We start from the raw sequence: 19,635 nt of genomic DNA on the forward strand, positions 1-19,635 counted from the left end.
AAAAAATGATGCTGAAACAACTGGACATTCATAAACCAAAAAGAAAAAGAAGATAGTATAGACACATCTTACAATTTTCACAAAAATAAACTCAAAATGGATTACAGACCCAAATGTAAAACATAAAACTATACAATTCCTAGAAGATAACATAAGGGAAAACCTTAGGTTTGGTGACGACTTTTTAGATACACCACCAAAAATCACAATCCATGATAAAAAATTGATAAGTTGGACTTCATTAAAACTTAAAACTTCTGATCTTCAAAAGACACCATTCAGAGAATGAAATGACAAGCCACACATTAGGATAAAATATTTGCAGAATATATATCTCATAAAGAACTGGTAACCAAAATATACAAACAATTCTTTAAACTCAAGAATAAGAAAACAACCCACTTTAAAAATGGGCAAAAGATCTGAGCAGACACCTCACCAAAGATTCACAGATGTCAAACAAGCATACGAAAAGATGCTCCACATCATATGTCATTAGAGAACTGCACATTAAAACCATAGTAAGATACCACTAAGCACCTACTAAAATGGCTAAAATCCAAACACTCACAACACCAAATACTGTTAAAGATGTAAAGTGATAACTCCCATTTATTGCTGTGGGAATGCAAAATAGTACAGCCATTTTGGAAGACAATTTTGTAGTTTCTCTCCAACCTTAACATTCTTACCATCTGATCCAGAGATCATACTCCTAGTTATTTACCAAAATGAGTTGAAAACAGATTTACACAAAAACCTGCACACAGATATTTAAAGCAGTTTTATGCATAATTGCCCAAACTTACAAGCAACCAACATATGCTTAGCAGGTGAATAGACAAATTGTGATACATCCAGTCAATGGAATGTTATTCAGTGCTAAAAAGAAACGGGCTATCAGGACACAAAACACATGAGCACACTTGAATACATATTGCTAAATGAAAAGAAGCCCATCTGAAAGGTTACATACTGTCATCCACCTGTATGGCATTCTGAAAAAGCAAAACAGTGAAAATACTAGTGGTTCCTAGGAGCTCAGAGGGAGGGAGAGAAGGATGAATAGGTGGAGCACAGGGGATCTTTAAAATGAAATTATTCTGTATGATACCATAATGGTCATTATATATTAGCTAAAACCTATAGCATGTACAACACAAAGAGTGAACTCTAATATGGAATTTAATCTATCAACATTGAGTCATCATTTCTAACAAATGTACGTGCTAATGTAAGATATAAATAATTGGGGAAAATTGGGAGGTGGAGAGGGGTTAAGGGATATACAAAAACTTTACTTTTTGCTAATTTTTCTATAAACCTAAAGCTGTTCTTAAAAAAATTAATGAAGTCTATTTAAAAAAATGTGTAGGGTATCAAAAAATGTAATTTCAGTTCAATCAAGCTGACACTTATTACACTCTATTACTTTAGGAAGACATTTTTTTAGTTTTATTTTAATTCCAGTTAGTTAACATAGTGTTATTATTAGTTTCAGGTGTAAAATATAGTGATTCAGCACTTCCATACATCATCCAAGTGTTCATCACTGCAAGTGCACTCCTTAATCCCCATCATCTATTTAACCCATCCCAATAAGTCTTATTACAGAAGAATATGTTGGTAAGAGAAAAATTATAATCAAAATGTCTTCCTAGATGGACAAAACAAACTCCACAACTAAAGGGAGAGAAGAGGACACATCCAAGAAGGTAGGAAGTGTGGAGATGTGGTTTGGGGAGAAATGGATCATGAGCACTGTGAGGGGGAGTGAGCTGTGGTCATGGAGAACAGTGAAAAAGAGACAGGAGCACACAGGGGAACTCACAAGGAGAACATTTCCCCAAAACCATTGGCTTGGAAAATGAAAGGGGCTGAATTTCATGAGTTCTTGCAACCAGCAGGACTTAAAGCCTGGAGTTTTAAAGGTCAGAAGGGGTGGCTGGGATAGAGACCAGAAGGCACTGTATTGCTCCTGAAGAAAAGGCAGGCAAACAACCCAGGGGTGGGCAGCGTGGAAATGGCTATCTGGGGGGGATGCCTGGGGCACACAGTGGGGAGACTGTTTGCTCTTCCCTGAGTGTGTCCTTGAGAGGGAAAATTCCCGGAGATATTTCTCTGGAAACAAAGGAGATGGCTGGTGTCACTTCCCTCCCCCGCCCCTCACCATAAAAACAGAAGTCGTTCAGCACTGACACTGACTAACTTGCTTACACCAAGCCTGCCACCCCCTCCCCCTGGTCCGTACTATGGCAGGACTGCCCTTCTCAGTCCCAGTGCGGCAGTCCCCTCCCCCAGTAGGCCAGCACAAACCCCTGCCCACATCACATCTCCCCACCAGAATATTCTGCAGGGCCTCAGTTCTGGTGCATTTGGTGTCAGGTCTCATTTCACAAGCAGACCAGAGCATACCTAGTTAAAAATCAGCACCTTTAGGCCAGCAACCGAACACTGCCCAAGCAGGCAAAAACTTCTGCAGATGATTGGCCTGAAGAATAGAGCAGCCAAAACACAACAGTAGAGTGCATGGGGCACATACCAGAGACACTCCCTGAAGCACCAGGCCATGGGCACTACTTGACCTCTTCTTCATAATGCCATTACTTTCAGGAGCAGGAGACATAACTGACTTTTCTAACACAGAGATGAAGGCAGAGACTTAGAGAAAATGCAAAATGCCAAGGTGGAGGAATTTATCCCAAATGTAAGAATAAGATAAGGCCACAGCTAGAGATCTAAGAAAAACAGATATAAGTAACATGCCTGAAGGAAAATTCAAAGCAATAATCATAAGGATATTCAATGGGCTTGAGAAAAGAAATTTTCCCTAATCTGGAAAATCTTCCTTAATCTGGAAAAAGACATCCCGAGTCCAGGAGGCACAGAAAACGCCCATAAAAATCAACATAAGCAGGCCAACACCAAGACATATTGTAATTAAATTTGCAACATATAGTGATAACAAAAAAGTCTTAAAAGCAGCAAGACAAAAGAAATCTTAAATTACCAGGGAAAACCCACCACACTAGCAGAAGATTTCTTAAATGAAATTTGGCAAGACAGAAGAGAGTGGCATGATATATTTAAAGTGCTGAATGGGAAAAATCTGCAGCCAAGAATAAAAGATATCCAGGGGCGCCTGGGTGGCTCAGTTGTTAGGTGTCTGCCTTGGGTTCAGGTCATAATCCCAGGGTCCTGGGATCGAGCCCCGCATCAGGCTCCCTGCTCAGCCAGGAGCCTGTTTCTCCTCTCCCACTCCCCCTGCTTGTGTTCCCTCTCTCACTGTCTCTCTCTCTGTCTGTCAAATAAATAAATAAAATCTTAAAAAAAAAAAAAGAATAAAAGATAATCCAGGAAGATTATCATTCAGAATAGAAGGAGAGATAAAGAGTTTCCCAGACAAACAAAAACTAAAGGAGTTTATGACCATTAAATCAGCCTTGCAAGAAATATTAAAGGGGACTCTATGAATGCAAAGGAGAGACCAAAAGTGACAAAGATAAGAAAGGACTAGAAAAAATCTCCAGAAACATTGACAAAACAAGTAATAAAATGGCAATAAATACATATCTATCAATAATTACTTTGAATAAAGATGGACAAAATGTTCCAACCAAAAGACATAAGATAAAAAAGTAAAACCCATCTATTTGCTGCCTACAAGAGACTCATTTTAGACCTAAAGACACCTGGAGGTTGAAAGTGAAGGGATGGAGAAACATTTATCATGTGGATAAGTGACATCAAATGGATGTCAAAAGAAAGCCAGAGTAGCAATACTTGAGTTAGACAAACTAGATTTTTAAAAAAGACTGTAACAAGAGACAAAGAAGGCACTACATAATCATAAACTGAACAAAACAACAAGAAGATGTAATAATTGTAAATATTTATGCACCCAACATGGGACCACCCAAATACATAATACAATAATAAACATAAAGGAACCAATTGACAAAACACAATAATAGTAGAGGACTTTAACACCCCACTTACATCAATGGACAGAGCATCTAAACAGAAAATCTAAAGGAAACAATGGCTTTGAATGACACATTGGACCAGCTGGACTTCACAGATATATTCAGAACATTCTGCCAGGAAACAGCAGAATACACATTCTTTTCAAGTGCACATGGAACATTCCCCAGAATAGGTCTTATATTAGGTCACAAAACAGGCCACAACAAATAAAAAAAGATTGAGATCATATCATGCACCTTTTGTGACCACAATAAAATGAAACTACAAGTCAACTACAAGAAAAAATTTGGAAAGACCACAAATAGAAGGAGGTTAAATGACATGCTACTAAACAATGAACGGGTCAAACCAGGAAATCAAAGAAGAAATTAAAAAAAAAATACATGGAAACAAATGAAAGTGAAAACAGGATGGTCTAAAACCTTTGGGATGCAGTAAAAGCAGTCATAAGAGGGAAGTATATAGCAATACAGGCCTTCCTCAAGAAGCAAGAAAAATCTAAAACAAACAACCTAACCTTACACTTAAAGGAAATAGAAAAAGAGCAACAAATGAAGCCTAAAGCCAACATAAGGATGGAAATAATAAAGGTTATAGCAAAAACTAAAAAAACAATAGAACAGATCAATGAAAGCAGGAGCTGGTTCTTTGAAAAAATTAATAAATTGATAAACCTCTAGCCAGATTACCAAAGAAAGAGAGAGAGAGAAAGAGAAAGAGAGATAAAGGTCCCAAATAAAATCACAAATAAGAGAGGACAAATAACAACCAACACCACAGAAATACAAACAATTATAAGAGAATATTATGAAAAACTATATGCCAACAAATTAGACAACCTGGAAGAAATGAATAAATTCCTAGAAACATATAAGCTACCAAAACTGAAACAGGAAGAAATACAAAACTTTAACAGACCAATAACCCACAAAGAGACTGAATTATTAATCAAAAAACTCCCAAAAAATGGAAGTCCAGGGCCAGATGGCTTCACAGGCAAATTCTACCAAACATTTAAAGAAGAGTTAATACCTATTCTTCTCAAACTAAACCAAAAAATAGGAAAGGAAAACTTCCAAACTTATTCTATGAGGCCAGCATTACCCTGATTCCAAAACCAAAGACCCCACTAAAAAAGAGAACTATGGGCCAATATCCCTGATGAACACGGATGAAAAAATTCTCAACAAAATACTAGCAAACTGAATCCAACAATACACTAAAAAAATCATTCACCACAATCAAGTGGGATTTATTCTGGGTTGCAAGGGTGGTTCAGTATTTGCAAATCAATCAATGTGATGCACCACATTAATAAAAGAAAGAATAAAAGCCACATGATCATTTCAATAGATGAAGAAGAAGCATTTGACAAAGTACAACATCCATTCACGCTAAAAACCCTCAACAAAGTAGGTTCAGAGGAAACATACCTCAACATAATAAAGGCCATATATGAAAAACTCACAGCTAATATAATCTTCAATGACTGAGAGTTTTTCCTCTATGGTCAGGAACAAGGAAGGGATGTCCACTCTCACCACTGTTAGTTAACATAGTAATGGAAGTCCTAGCCTCCACAATCAGACAACAAAAAGAAATAAAAGGCATCCAAATAGGCAAAGAAGAAGTCAAACTTTCACTCAGCAGATGACATAACACTCTATGTAGAAAACCCGAAAAACTCTACCAAAAAAACTGCTAAAACTGGCACACGAATTCAGTAAAATTGCAGGATACAAAATCAACATACAGGTTATATTACAAAGCTATAGTAATCAAAATAGTATGGTATTGGCACAAAAATAGACACATAGATCAATGGAACAGAATATAGTCCAGAAATAAATTATATGATCAATTAATCTTTGACAATGGAAGCAAGAATATGCAATGGGAAAAAGAAAGTCACTTCAACAAATGGTGTTGGGAAAACTGGACCCAGTTTTTTTTACACATATGCAAAAGAATGAAACTGGATCACTTTCTTACACCTTACACAAAAATAAACTCAAAATGGTTGAAGGACCTAAATGTGAGACCTGAAACCATAAATATCCTAGAAGAGAGCACAGACAGTAATTTCTCAGACATCGGCCATAACAACATTTTTTCTAGATATGTCTCCTGAAGCAAGGGAAACAAATGCAAAATAAATTGAGACTTCATCAAAATAAGAAGCTTCTACACAGCAAAGGAAACAACCAATGTATCTAAGACAACCTACTGAATGGAAGAAGATATTTGCAAATGACATATATGATAAAGGGTTAGTATCCAAAATACATAAAGAACTGATACAATTCAACACCCCCAAAGAAGAAATATTCCAATTAAAAATGGGCAGAAGACGTGAACAGATATTTCTCCAAAAAAGACATACAGATGACCAATAGACACATGAAAAGATGCTCAACATCACTTATCATCAGAGAAATGCAAATCTAAACCATAATGAAATATCACCTCACAGCTGTCAGAATGGCTAAAATCAAAAACTCAAGAAACAAGTGTTGGTGAGGATGTGGAGAAAAAGGAACCCTCTTGCACTGTTGGTGGGAATGCAAACTGATGTAGCCACTGTGGAAGACAGTATGGAGGTTTCTCAAAAAATTAAAAATAGAACTACCCTAAGATCCAGTAACTGTACTACTGGGCATTTATCCAAAGAATACAAAAACACTAATTCAAAAGGATACATGCACCCATGTGTTTACTGCAGCATTATTTGCAATAGCCAAACTATGGAAGCAGCCCAAGTGTCCACCAATAGATGAATGGATAAAGAAGGGGTGGTATATACATAGAATGGAATATTTTTCAGATATAAAAAAAGAATGAAATCTTGCCCTTTGCAACAATGTGGATGGATCTAGAGAGTATAATGCTAAGCAAAATACCCAGTCAGAGAAAGACAAATACCATATGAAATGAAGAACTGAATTCCTCATTTAAAAGGTTATTCAACTCATGACTGGAAAATGTTTTGCAGAGACTAGCTTTGGTGCTTTGTGCTACAAACCGTGTTTTATATCCACTACTCACATACGCTGGTGCTGAGGACCTTAAGATGTGATCCCATATGTGGCCTCTGTCCTTACACCTTCACATCATGATGGACAGTGAGCAGTAGGAAAATTCCTGCAAGTCATTATTACTACACTGCAACAGGTAGAAAAGAATTAACAATTTATGAAAGTAAGTATAAACCAAAAATATACATATCCCACTAGACCCAAAGTAAATGTATCTTAACCTCAACTGTCCTTAGCAAATACCCAAAAATTCCATAGCAAATTTCATGTCATATGACACAAGGAAGAATGGGACCAAGAGGAGCTGAATGGAAAGAGGTGGCAGTATACATGACTGCAGGTTACATAGCCTTCTTTTTAAAAAGATAACAGCTTTATTGGAATATAAATCACATACATACAATTCACAAACTCAAAAGGTACAAATCAGTGGTTTTTAGTAGATGCATAGAGTTGTTGCAACTGTCACTACAATCAATTATAGAAATTTTCATCACTCCAAAAAGAAACAGTATTATTAGCAGTATTTCTGCTCAATCCCCAGCCCTAGGTAACCAACTAATCTGCTTTCAATCTCTATGGATTTGCCTACTCTGGACATTTCATATTATAGAATTTAATGGGTCTTTTGTGACTGGCTTCATTTCTCAAGGGTATATACTTGGGAGTAGAATTGCTGGGTCATATGGTAACTCTTAAGTTTAAACTTTTGAGGAACTGCCAAACTGTTTTCCAAATTGACTGCACCATCTTACATCCCCTACCAGCTGTGTAGGAGGGTTCTGATTTCTCCATATCCTTGCCAACACCTTTTATCATCTGTCATTTTGTTTATACCCATCTTTGTGGCCATGAAATGGTACCTCATTGTGATTTTTATTTATATTTCCCTCTTGAGTAATGATTTTGGGCATATTTTCATGTGCATTAACATTTATATATCTTCTTTGGAATAATGACTATCCTTTATATATTCTAGATAAAAGTATCAAGGGAGATTTGGATGATGCAAGTAGAAAAAATGCAGTTATTCTCGAGCAGCTGTGGCTTCATACAGTGGTGGTCAGATGTGATGTTTCTGCAGAACTGTCCAGGATCACTGACACCAGATGGCAGCACAGGTATTCAGACTTCTCCACAAATAACGGCTTTTCTACCCCTCACCAATTCTTCAGGCTGTAGTGTTTAGTAATTATACCTTCATCCTCCCCTGACTCTCCTCTTTCCAGACTTTCATACCCCAACACCCCTTTGTCATTAAAGTTAGTCCTTAGTATTCACATAATTCCTACATAAAACAAATTCTCTCTGTAATGCTTGGTGGTGGCTCTGTTTTCCTGACTGAATCCAGACCAATCACCCAACATTGTATGAGGATAAAATTCCAATAGCAGGTAATTTCAACATTTAAAGTGCTCACTGCCCTGTGCCCCTACACACAGTATAAACGGCACCTCTCTCAAGTACTCCCAAACCTCTTTCAAGTGCTCCAGGTTCCCCTGGAATTTGCTCTACTATCTTAATCTCCAAGTATTGTGGCTCTTCTGTTTGAAACCTTTCTTTTCTTTAATCTGGTGCTCCATTTCCATGACTGGAGTAAATCTATAAAAATTATCCCTGAGGGGAACCTGAATGGCTCAGTCAGTTTAGCCTCTGACTCTTAATGTCAGCTCAGATCTCAATCTCAGGGTTGTGAGTTCAAGGCCCTCTTTGGACTTCACACTGGGTGTGGAGCCTATGTAAAAAAGAAAAAGAAAAAAATCCCTGAATTTATATTTCCAGCTCTAACTTTACTTATGTGTTTCAAGCCTATAAATTCAGTTCACTGTTTGACATCCCCATATCTTGCCCTGTAATTATTGCAAGTTTAACATATCCAAACTAAAACTTTTGGTTGTCTCCTGTGGTTCTAAATGTAATCCTTCCACAGTCTTCCCCATCTTGGTGAATAATGACTACTTTAATCTATCCTTGATTCCTATTGTTCTCTCAGGCCTCAAATTTAGTCCAACAACAAAACCTGTGAATTCTAAATTTGACAAACATCTAGAGTCAGACAAAAATCACTATTTCTAATCCATGTCCATATCATCACTCACCTAGAATTCTATACTAAGCTCTTAAGTTGCCAACTATGTTCAGTCTTACCCTCCGAGATCTAATCTAGTTCTACGGTTTTTTGTTTTTAAAAAATTAATCAAAATTTCACATACATAAAGAATAATAACCAAATTATAATATTATGGAGATTTTCAAAGAGTAGGCATGTCTTTGTGCCATTATGTAAGTCAAGGCATAAGATTTTACAAATGTGCCCAGAAACTTAGTCATAGCACCTTCCAGATTTCCACTCCCTCTCTTTTCCCACAAAGGAACTGTAGAAAGCAATTTCTGGCACTAGCTTTCAGTGATCCCTGCCTCCTATTATTCACACTCTTGTGCAATTGCCTCTGCCTTGAGTGTGAGCTGAGCCTGGTGAATTTCTTCTAGTGAACAGAATATCATAAACATGAGATGTAACTTATATGACTAAGTAACAAAAGATTGATTTCCATCTTGATAGCATTTTCTCCCTCTTATTGCTTCTCTCTATCCCATTCTCTTTTTTCTCTCTCTCCCTCCTTTTGTTCTCTCTTTCTTGGCTTGTTCACATGGATGAAGCAAGTTACCATGGTAGAGAGGCCCACATGGTAATGAATTAAGGATGACCTTCAGACAACAACCTTCAAGGAATTGAGGCCTTCAGTCTAACAACCCATAATGAAATGAACCCTACCAACAACCACATCAGTGATCTTGGGAAGTGATCTGGAGAAGTGATCCTTCCCCAGTTTGCCTTGTGCTGACTACCATCCCCAGTCAGCACTGTGATTACAGCCTATAGGAGACATTGAAGCAGAGGACGCAGCTAAACCATAGCCAGATTATTGTGACCTACAAAAGCTTTGAGATTATAAATATTGCTATTGCAAGCTGCTAAATTTGGGGAAAATTTGTTATGCAGTAACAGATAACTAATACAGAAAGTTTTATCTGACTTCTAAAACCATAGATTGCTATTGTCTGGTTTTTGTCTTTATATAAATTGGATTATGTAGATGATTCATCTCATTTTGGCTTCTTTTGTTCAACATTATATTTTTTAAATTCATCCAAATTGTTGTATTCAGTAACAATATTTCTGCATATAACAAGGAGTGAAATTATTTCCTCATAGGGTATGTATTTGTTCATTTTATGGTAGGTAATATCAGTTTTTCAATGTGATTGTCCAAATTTATACAGTCATAGGTGATGTGTAAAATTCCCAGTTCCACAATCTTATCATCACTTACTAATGTTAGACTTGTAAATTTTAGTCATTGTAGTAAGTGTATAGTTTTAATTGTGGGTTTAATTTTTTTAATTAATTAGTGATGCTTAGGAAGGTTGAGTGCATTTTCATGTTTGCTGCTTTTTGCATACCTTCCTATTCAATATTTTTGCTTATGTGTCTAATGGGTTGTCTGTCCTTTTTTTTTTTCCTTCTTGATTTAAAGACTTCTTTATATACCCTATATTCTATAATTTTTTTCTGTTAGCATTTAGTTTACTTTTTAATTCTCTTAGTGGTAACATGAATTTTTAATAGTAACATAGTTAAACTTATCAATTATTTATTGACAAGTTATTGATTTATTTGTTCTATTGCCTGACCTGAAGGACATGAAAATAATCTCTTTGACTTTCTTCTAAACATTTTATTATTTTGTCTTCCATATTGGGATTTACAATCCACCTAGAATCAATTTTATAATGTTAGAAGGTAAGAGTCAAGTTTTATTTTTTTTCATGAGTGTGTAATGTTGACCTAGCAACATTTATTGAGAAGACTATCCTTTTGCTATAGTTGTCATGAATCAATTTTCCTTACATGTGTGAAACTAGGAATTGTATAAAATGTATAGATAAATATATAAAGAAATGACACTCAAAAAATCGTCTTCCAATTCATCATCTTATGTCCCACAATTTGTTAGCCCTTTTAAATCTTTCAGTAATATTTTATATTTTGCAGCATATACTCTTTGTACATTTTGTTAGATTTATTCCTGAATTTTTTTTTAAAGATTTTATTTATTTTTGACAGAGAGAGTGTGTGTACAAGCAGGGGAAGCAGCAGGCAGAGGGAGAGAGAGAAGCAGGCTTCAATGTGGGGCTCGATACCAGGGAGCCCAATGTGGGGCTCGATACCAGGACCCTGGGATCATGACCTGAGCCGAAGGCAGATGCTTAACTGTCTGAGCCACCCAGGCACCCCCCTGAATGTTTTTAAATAACTTTTTGAGGCATAAACATGTATATTAAAACATATATATACGTAATATAAATTATTATATATAAATACAAATTACTAAAATTAATAAAATTAAACCAAGAAGGCAAGACTTATACAATGAAAGCTATAAAACCTAGGTGAAAGAAACTAAAGAAGACACAAATAAATGAAAAGACATCCCATGTTCATGGTTTACAAGAGTTAATATTGTTAAAATGTCCATTCTATTGTACACAATCTACAGATTCAATGCAATTCCTATCAAAATCCCAATGACATTTTATTGCAGAAATATAAAAAGTATCCTAAAATTCATATGGACTTTCAAGGAACTCTGAATAGCCCCAACAGTCTTTAAAAAGAAGAATAAAGTTGGAGGCTGCACATTTCCTTATTTCAAAACATATTACAAAGCTACAGTAATTAAAGCAGTCAGGTACTGGCGTAAGGATGGACATACAGACAGCTCAGAGATAAACCCTCACATAGGTGGCCAAACGATCTTTAACAAGCTTATCAAGACCACACAATGGGGAAAGGACAGTCTCTTTAATAAAGGTGTTGGAAAAACTGAACATCCACATACAAAAGAATGAACTTGGATCTTTAAAACATATATAAAAATTAACTCAAAATATATTAAAGAACTAGACATAAAATATAAACTTTAAAAAAAATTTTTTTAAATTTTTATTTATTTGGGGGGGGAGGAGCAGAGGGAGAGGGAGAAGCAGACTCCCCACTGAGCAGGGAGCCAGACATGGGGCTAAATCCCAGGACCCTGAGATTAGGACCTGAGCTGAAGGCAGACACTAAACCAACTGAGCCACCCAGGCGCCCCTATAAAACTTTTAGAAGAAAGCATAGAGGAAAATTTAATGACTTTGGTTTTGGCTATGATTTTTTGGATATGACAATAACAAATCACAGAAACAAAAGCAAAAACAGAAAAACAGTACTATGTCAAATTTTAAAACTTCTGTGCATTAAAGGAAACAGCCATGATGTGATGAGTACAGGGTTTTATACAAAATTTATGAATTATTGAACACTACATCTGAAACTAATGATAAGCTGGCTAACTGAATTTAAATTAAAAAAAAGAAAACAAATAATCTGATTTAAAAAAAAAAAGGGGGGGGAACAACCAATGGAATGAAAAAGCAATGTACAGAATGGGGGGAAATACTTGAAAATCATGTATCTGATAGGGGACAAATATCTAGACTATGTAAAGAGCTTCTACAATTTACAACAACAAGAAAGAAGTAACTCAGTTTTTTAAATGGTCAAAGGAGTTACATAGACATTTCGTTAAAGAAGAAACAAAGAGCCAAGAAGCATATGACAAAATGCTTAATATCACTAATCATTAGAGAAATGCAAATCAAAAATATAATGAGATACTATCTCACACATACTGGGATGGCCACTATAAAAAAAATAGAAAATAACAAATATTGGTGAAAATATGGAGAAATTGGAACTCTTGTATAATGTGAATGGAAGTAAAAAATGGCAGCGCCTGGGTGGTTCAGTTGGTTAAGTGTCCAACTCTTGATTTTGGCTGACGTCATGATCTCAGGGTCATGAGATTGAACCCCACATCAGGCTCCATGCAGAGCATGGAGTCTGCTGAAGAGTCTCTCTCTCTTGGGGCGCCTGGGTGGCTCGGTTAATCGTCTGCCTTTGGCTTGGGTCATGATCCCAGAGTCCTGGGACCAAGCCCTGCATCAGTCTCCTTGCTCGGCGGGGAGCCTGCTTCTCCCTCTCCCTCTGCTTGCTGCTCTCCCTGCTTGCTCTCTCTCTCTGTCAAGTAAATAAATAAAATCTTGAAAGAAAAAAAAAAGATTATCTCTCTCTCTCTCTCCCTCTCTCTCTGCCCCTCCCTGTACTACACGCATGCTCTCTCTCTCTCCAAAAAAAAAAAAAAAAAAAATGCAGTTGCTATGGAAAACTGTAAGATGGATTCTCAAAAAATTAGAAATAGAGTTAACCATATGGTTCAGAAATTTTACTAATGAGTATGCATCTAAAAGAACTGAAAGCAAGATCTTGAAGAGATAGTTGCATACCCACATTTATTGCAACATTATTCACAATGTTCAAGAGGTAGAAGCAACCCATATGTCTATATGGACGGAAGAATGGATAAAGAAAATGTTGTGTATATATACAATGGAATGTTAGTCTTAACAAGAAAATCTGTCTCATGCTAAAACAAGAACTAACCATGAAAGCATTAAGTGAAATAATCAATTACAAAAGACAAATACTTTATGATTTCACCTATATGAGGTATCTAAGTTAGTCAAACTCAGACACAGAAAGTAGAAATGGTGGTCACCAAGGGCTGGAGTGAGAAGAGAATGGGATGTACATTTGCTCTCTCTCTTTCTCCACACACACACACACACACACACAAACACACACACACACACCCTGAAAGTTGTTTTTCTAACTTGCTGGTCTTGCCTCCTATTGTATATGAGACTCAGTAACCCCAACTAAATAAATGACCTCCTGCTATTGAGTCCTGTAAAATGTTCTGCATGGAGTTCTCCATGTGTAAAGCAGCTTAATATAAAAACATTCTAGACCTGTAATTCTGGATAACATTTGAAACCATTAAGCATATATAAATAAATTTTAATGTAATAATACTAACATGCAAATTAATTTGATTTGTGTCTGTCTTTTAGAATAAGTATTCTACAGGTTGCAACTCCAAGTATACTGGAAAGTGAGGAAATATAGATAGCTTTTCACACCTAGTGTTTAAAAGAAAAAGTCCTTAGAACAATTTTCAAGCCTGACATAGAAACAAAAATAAAAACTGCACACATTATGTTACACAGGAAGGAGCTTTTTCTTAACATCTGGCCTATTTCTGAGAAACTAAGAGCTTGTTCCTGCTCTCGTTTTTAACTGACATGTGTTCAGTAAAAATAGTTCCAAGTTGTCCTTGAGACAAGAAATCCCTTAATTGAGAACCAGAGACTTTTTTTTGATAAAAGAACTAATCAGACTGTCACAGTTAGTGGGGATAAAGGGAGAGATATATAGCACCAGAGTGTTCCAGGCCACTTTTGCAAATACAGAGGCATGGATGAACTTAATCTGACCTTCCTCTTTTAATATACTGACTTATCATTTAAAGAAATCTCAATTTTCAGGGTCTTGTGGCCCACTGAACAGCTAGTTTAAAAACATCTTAAAATGCCAGTTAGTTAACATACAATGTTTCAGGTGTACAAATAAAAACTAAAAAAAAAAAAATTCCAGATAAATAAAAACTGAGAATTTTTTGCTGGCAGACCCATCTCACAAGAAATAGTGAAATTCTTAGACTGAAAATGAGCCAAGATAATATGAATGCACATAAAGAGAAGAACACTAGTAAATTATGTAATTATAAGACAGTATAAATAGTTTTCTTAACTGATTTTTTAAAATAAATAAATAAATAAAATCTTTAAACTGTATTTACTGGTCTGTAAAATGCCAATAATAATACCTACATCATAAGCATGTGCTGAAGAATAAATTAAATCTAATTAGTAACACCTATAAAGAATTAATACAATGTCTACCAAGCAGTAGGCACCAAATGCATTTTACTTATTACAACATTATTTCAGGCTTCAATGCCTCAACAAAACCCATATACTATGAGATAAAAATGTAAAAAATAATTATATAAGTATATGTTCTTTTTCAGCAGTAATCAAAAATTGTCTACTGAAACAGCATGATATTATCTACCTCTCAGTGTAGCTTAGATTTTAAAAAGCTATGATTCCACTTGTTCAGGAGGATGTGAAAGGACATACTTTATATATATATTTGGAGAGTAGGAGAGTATAAACATTTCCAGAAGGAAATTTTACAGAATGTCTCAAAAGTCTCTAAGAGGAGCATAACCTTTAACCAACGTGTTCACTTTTCACAGTTGGATCCACTCAATCACAAATACTTAGTGAAGGCCTATTACGTGTCAAGTACTTTTTTGAGGGACTCGGAAGTCAAAAAGACACAAAAATCGCTGCCTTCATGGAGGTAACATTCTAGCAGGCAATAAAAATATAAACTATCCAGGGGCTCCTGGGTGGCTCAGTCGTTAAGTGTCTGCCTTCAACTCAGGTCATGATCCCGGCGTCCTGGGATTGAGCCCCGCATCAGGCTCCCTGCTCCGTGGGAAGCCTGCTTCTCCCTCTCCCTCTGCCTCTGCTTGTGTTCCCTCTCTCACTGTGTCTCTCTCTGTCAAATAAATAAATAAAATCTTTAATATATACATATATAAACTATCCAGAATGTCATATGACAGTTTCTATGCAGAAAAGTGAAGCAGGAATAGGGGAGAGAAAATGCTGGCAATTTAAAGTAGACCAATTTTATAGAGGGGGTCAAGAAGAGCACCAGTGAAGGGACCCTTCAGCGAAGAGCTAAAGCTGTAAAGGGAGTAGATCACTTGGATATACAGGGAAACAGCCTAGGTTGCCGGGGAAACAGCAAGTACAAAGGCCCTAGGGAAAGATCATGCTCAGCATGTTTGTGAGAGGCCAGGAGAGGGAAGTTATAGGGGAGAAACCCCAAGTCCATAACCCCTGTAGTCTCCTGTGAGGACATTGTTTTTATATATACTAAAGCAAGATGCTCTCAGCCTGAGATGAGTTCAGGCCTTCTCTGAACTGTCCACTACACCCAGAGCTAGCATCAGAGGTGAGATTGAGAAGATACGAGTCAGTGCCCCAGAAGCATCTAAAATGGTTCACTCCTTGCACCACTCTGATCACTGTGCCTTACAGTAAATGAAATCCATCATCGTATCTTCAAGTTGGTGACTAGCTACAATCCTATAAAGGACTTCATACACATGACTTTGTACATGCCACAGACTTTAACTCCTGCAACTTGTCATAGGCCATAATTGATGTTCATCATGTCCCTCCTCCACCACCCATTTTAGATTTTCCTTGTTATAGCCAAAAGCAGGCATCCTCCTTTAGCTATTAAACAAAGTTGAGCTGTGTGCCTAAAACACTCCTTCTACAAAACAAGACTAACCCAAAGAGAAAATATAACTGGAATGATACTTAAGGATTTAATAACTTCAGGTACTAGAAGGTCAGCTTATCCTCTGATGAAAAAGGTAATGAGCTCCTGTGGGACAGCACATTCTACTTATTTATTAATGTTTATAAAGAGTGCATGCAGCCCTTTGTCTTTACTTTTTATATGGCTGCATTGTTATATGACATACTCATACTAATGCCCACAAATACTGTCCAATGGCAAGTTACAATCACCCAGAATATATTTCACTTTGTTGAATAAAGTCACAGATAAGATTTTGCAGTTGGGGAAAAAAAAAAAACAAATTACTCATGGTTTTCTGTAATAACTTAAACATACAATATTACCAGTTGATCAGTATTTGTCAAAATCATGGAAAATCTACAATAATGGAGTAGCATTTGGACTCTACATAACACTTGACTTTATATATGTTTCCCTTTTATTTTGACTAATTCATCATAATCTATTTGGGATACAGATACTACATTTGTTTTGTTTTGTTTTGTTTTGTTTTTTAATTTTAACATTTTTCCAAGTAGTCATGCAGAAGTTGATTAAGTCCAGCAAATAGTTTGAAGATTTCCATGACATTTGAAGAATGTCACTCTTCATCATGATGTCCAGTGGAGCAAACCTCATTCTAAAATGTAATAATTGCAACAACTCATTCAAAACAATAGCAAAGTTTCTTCAAGACATTAATAAATACTTTTATATTTGATTTACAGTGAATCCAAGTAAATTCAAAGCTTTTTATGCTCTGTGGCATCTTCATCAAATTTTGAGAGTTCTTTTCTTTTTACTCCATTTGGAAACTACATGTTATAAGTATTGTCTGTCCTGGTGAAAATTATTCACTAACTCAACAACATATACAAACTTTTAGTTCTGGAATAGACTAGCTATCATCTCATAATCATTTGAATAATTTTTAAAATTTGAATATTGTTTATTAGCTCAGGGACAAATACAGGCCTAAGTGGTCCCAAGAGAATAACTCCAATCCCTCAACTTAAAAGCTTAAAGAATGGCACCAAAGGATGCCACAGCCTTGATTCAAACTTCCATCATTTCATAATAAAGAAGATAGATATAGGATAAGAGACATCAACTACTCTTTCTTATAGCTACATGTTTATTTAACATTTGCAATGACGGGTCTAAAATGTCTGTTCAAATATTCGATGGTCCCTTCCAAGAGAGGGTGGGAGGCAGAATTCCTGCTTTTTACAACAGCAACTACCAAAGAAGTCCATGACCTAAGGAGATAATAAGGTTCTATAAGATCTTTTTTTTAGGAAATACACACTGGATTATTTAGGAGTAAAGAGGCATTATGTCTATAACTAACTCTGAAATAGTTCAGAGAGAGAAGGAAAGTACACGTGGTAAAATAACCTTTGGGAAATTGGGTAAATCTCTTCTCTCTTTTACCAAGTTTGTGAGGAATTTTATCAGTAATTCAATCTCTTTACTTGTCTACTTTGGTGCATTCGGATGAGCTATTTATTCTTGAGACAGTTTAAGTAGTTTGTGTCTTTCTAGGTACTAGTCTATTTTTCTTTTATTTTCTTTTTGTAAAGATTATTTATTTATTTATTTATTTGAGAGAGAGTGCGAGCGAGCCGGGGCAGGAGCAGAGGGAGAGGGACAAGCAGACTGCCCTGAGTGCGGAATCTGACGTGGGGCTCAATCTCACAACCCTGAGACCATGACCTGAGCCAAAATCAAGAGTTGGCCACTTAACCCACTGAGCCACCCAGGTGCCCCGGTACTAGTCTATTCTTTAAACAATTTGTTGGCATACAGTTGTTCATAGTATTGTCTTGTAATTCTTTTTATTTCTGAAAGTCAATATTAATATTCCCTATTTCATTCCTGATTTTAGTAATTTGAGTCTTCCATCCTTTTTTCTTGGCCAATTTGACTTAAAGTTTGTCAATTTTGTTGATCTTTTCAAAGATAGGCTTTTGGTTTCATTAATTTTCTCTATTTCATTAATTTCATTACACTTATTTACAAAAATCTTTATTATTTTCTCCATTCTGTTCTTTGGATTTAGTTTGTTCTTCTTTTACCAGTTACTTAAGGTGAAAAGATACTGAGTTGAGATTTATTATTTTCTTAATGGCTGCCCCAGGGCTAACCACATATAAACATAGATATAAATAGATAGAGATATAGATCTTCTCTAAGCCTAAAATTTATGCTAAATTAGCTCCAGCAAGATATAGAATTTTTACTCCTATGCTCCTACTCCTTCCTCCCCCTTTTTGAGCTACTGATCTCATATATATTACATATTACATCTACATATATTACAAGCCCAACAATACATTGCTGTAATTTTTAATTTACATAATTGTGTGTCTTTTAAAGAAGCTGAAGGAGAAAGAATAAATGTATAGGACTTGTTATATTAACTTTCTGACTTACAATTTCTGGTTCTTTTTATTCCCATGGATTCAAGTCAATGTCTGGTGTTATATCTTTATCCCAATAAGCTTTGCACTCATGTAACTCCTTTGCTCTGTTGTTAATATATTACATTTATATATGCTATAGGCCCTGTGATACAATTATATACATATTGTTTTATACAATTGCATTTTAAGTTAGTTAAGAAAAGAGAAATAATATGCATTTATTTTGTCTTTTATAATTACATATTCCCTCACTGATGTTGTTAGTTTTTCCACTTGGGGTCACTTGCTCCCCGCCTGAAAATCTCTTGTTAGTATTTCTTATAATGTCAATCTGCTAGCAATAAATTTTCTTTAAGTCGTTAGGCTTGAACTTCCCCCCACACTCCATTTCAAATAAAGCCAGTCCCTTTGGGGAGAGCCTCAGAGTGCTCTGTGTTTATGGACTGCCTCTCTCCTTGGACAAAAATCTCCCTGCTCTTCCACTCGGCAGGGATGGTAGCCTCCGGTGTTCTTCACTTGCCTTTCCCAAACATGGGAACTCCACCCTACAAATGAACCAGAGTGAGGGTGGTCAGGCCAGGTGTTCTCAGCCTGCCACGTCTGGGCTAAACCCTCCACTCTAAAAGCATGGCTCAGTGGAGACTGGGAGCCCCCAGCCTCTGGCCACACTAACCAGCAATTTAGTCTCTGCAGCTCAGTGTTAGAGGGGATGAGAAATACTGGTGACCTGCACTTACCAGTGAGATACCTTATCTCTGCTTGGAAGATGAGGGAAAAGCAAGCCACATCT

The 19,635-nt window shown here is 36.2% G+C and overlaps 1 protein-coding gene across 1 annotated transcript in view; it reads left to right on the forward strand.

The window, feature by feature from the left end:
* The window catches only part of LOC118540323 (guanylate-binding protein 7-like), a 62,153-nt gene extending 53,942 nt beyond the window's left edge, over positions 1 to 8,211 (forward strand). Inside the window, 1 exon segment of the mRNA XM_078071774.1 lies at positions 8,002 to 8,211. Within this exon segment, the coding sequence (XP_077927900.1) occupies positions 8,002 to 8,211 (210 nt within the window).
* The last annotated feature ends 11,424 nt before the right edge of the window (positions 8,212 to 19,635 follow it).

This window comes from Halichoerus grypus, chromosome 5 (assembly GCF_964656455.1).
Source record: "Halichoerus grypus chromosome 5, mHalGry1.hap1.1, whole genome shotgun sequence".
NCBI lineage: Eukaryota > Metazoa > Chordata > Mammalia > Carnivora > Phocidae > Halichoerus > Halichoerus grypus.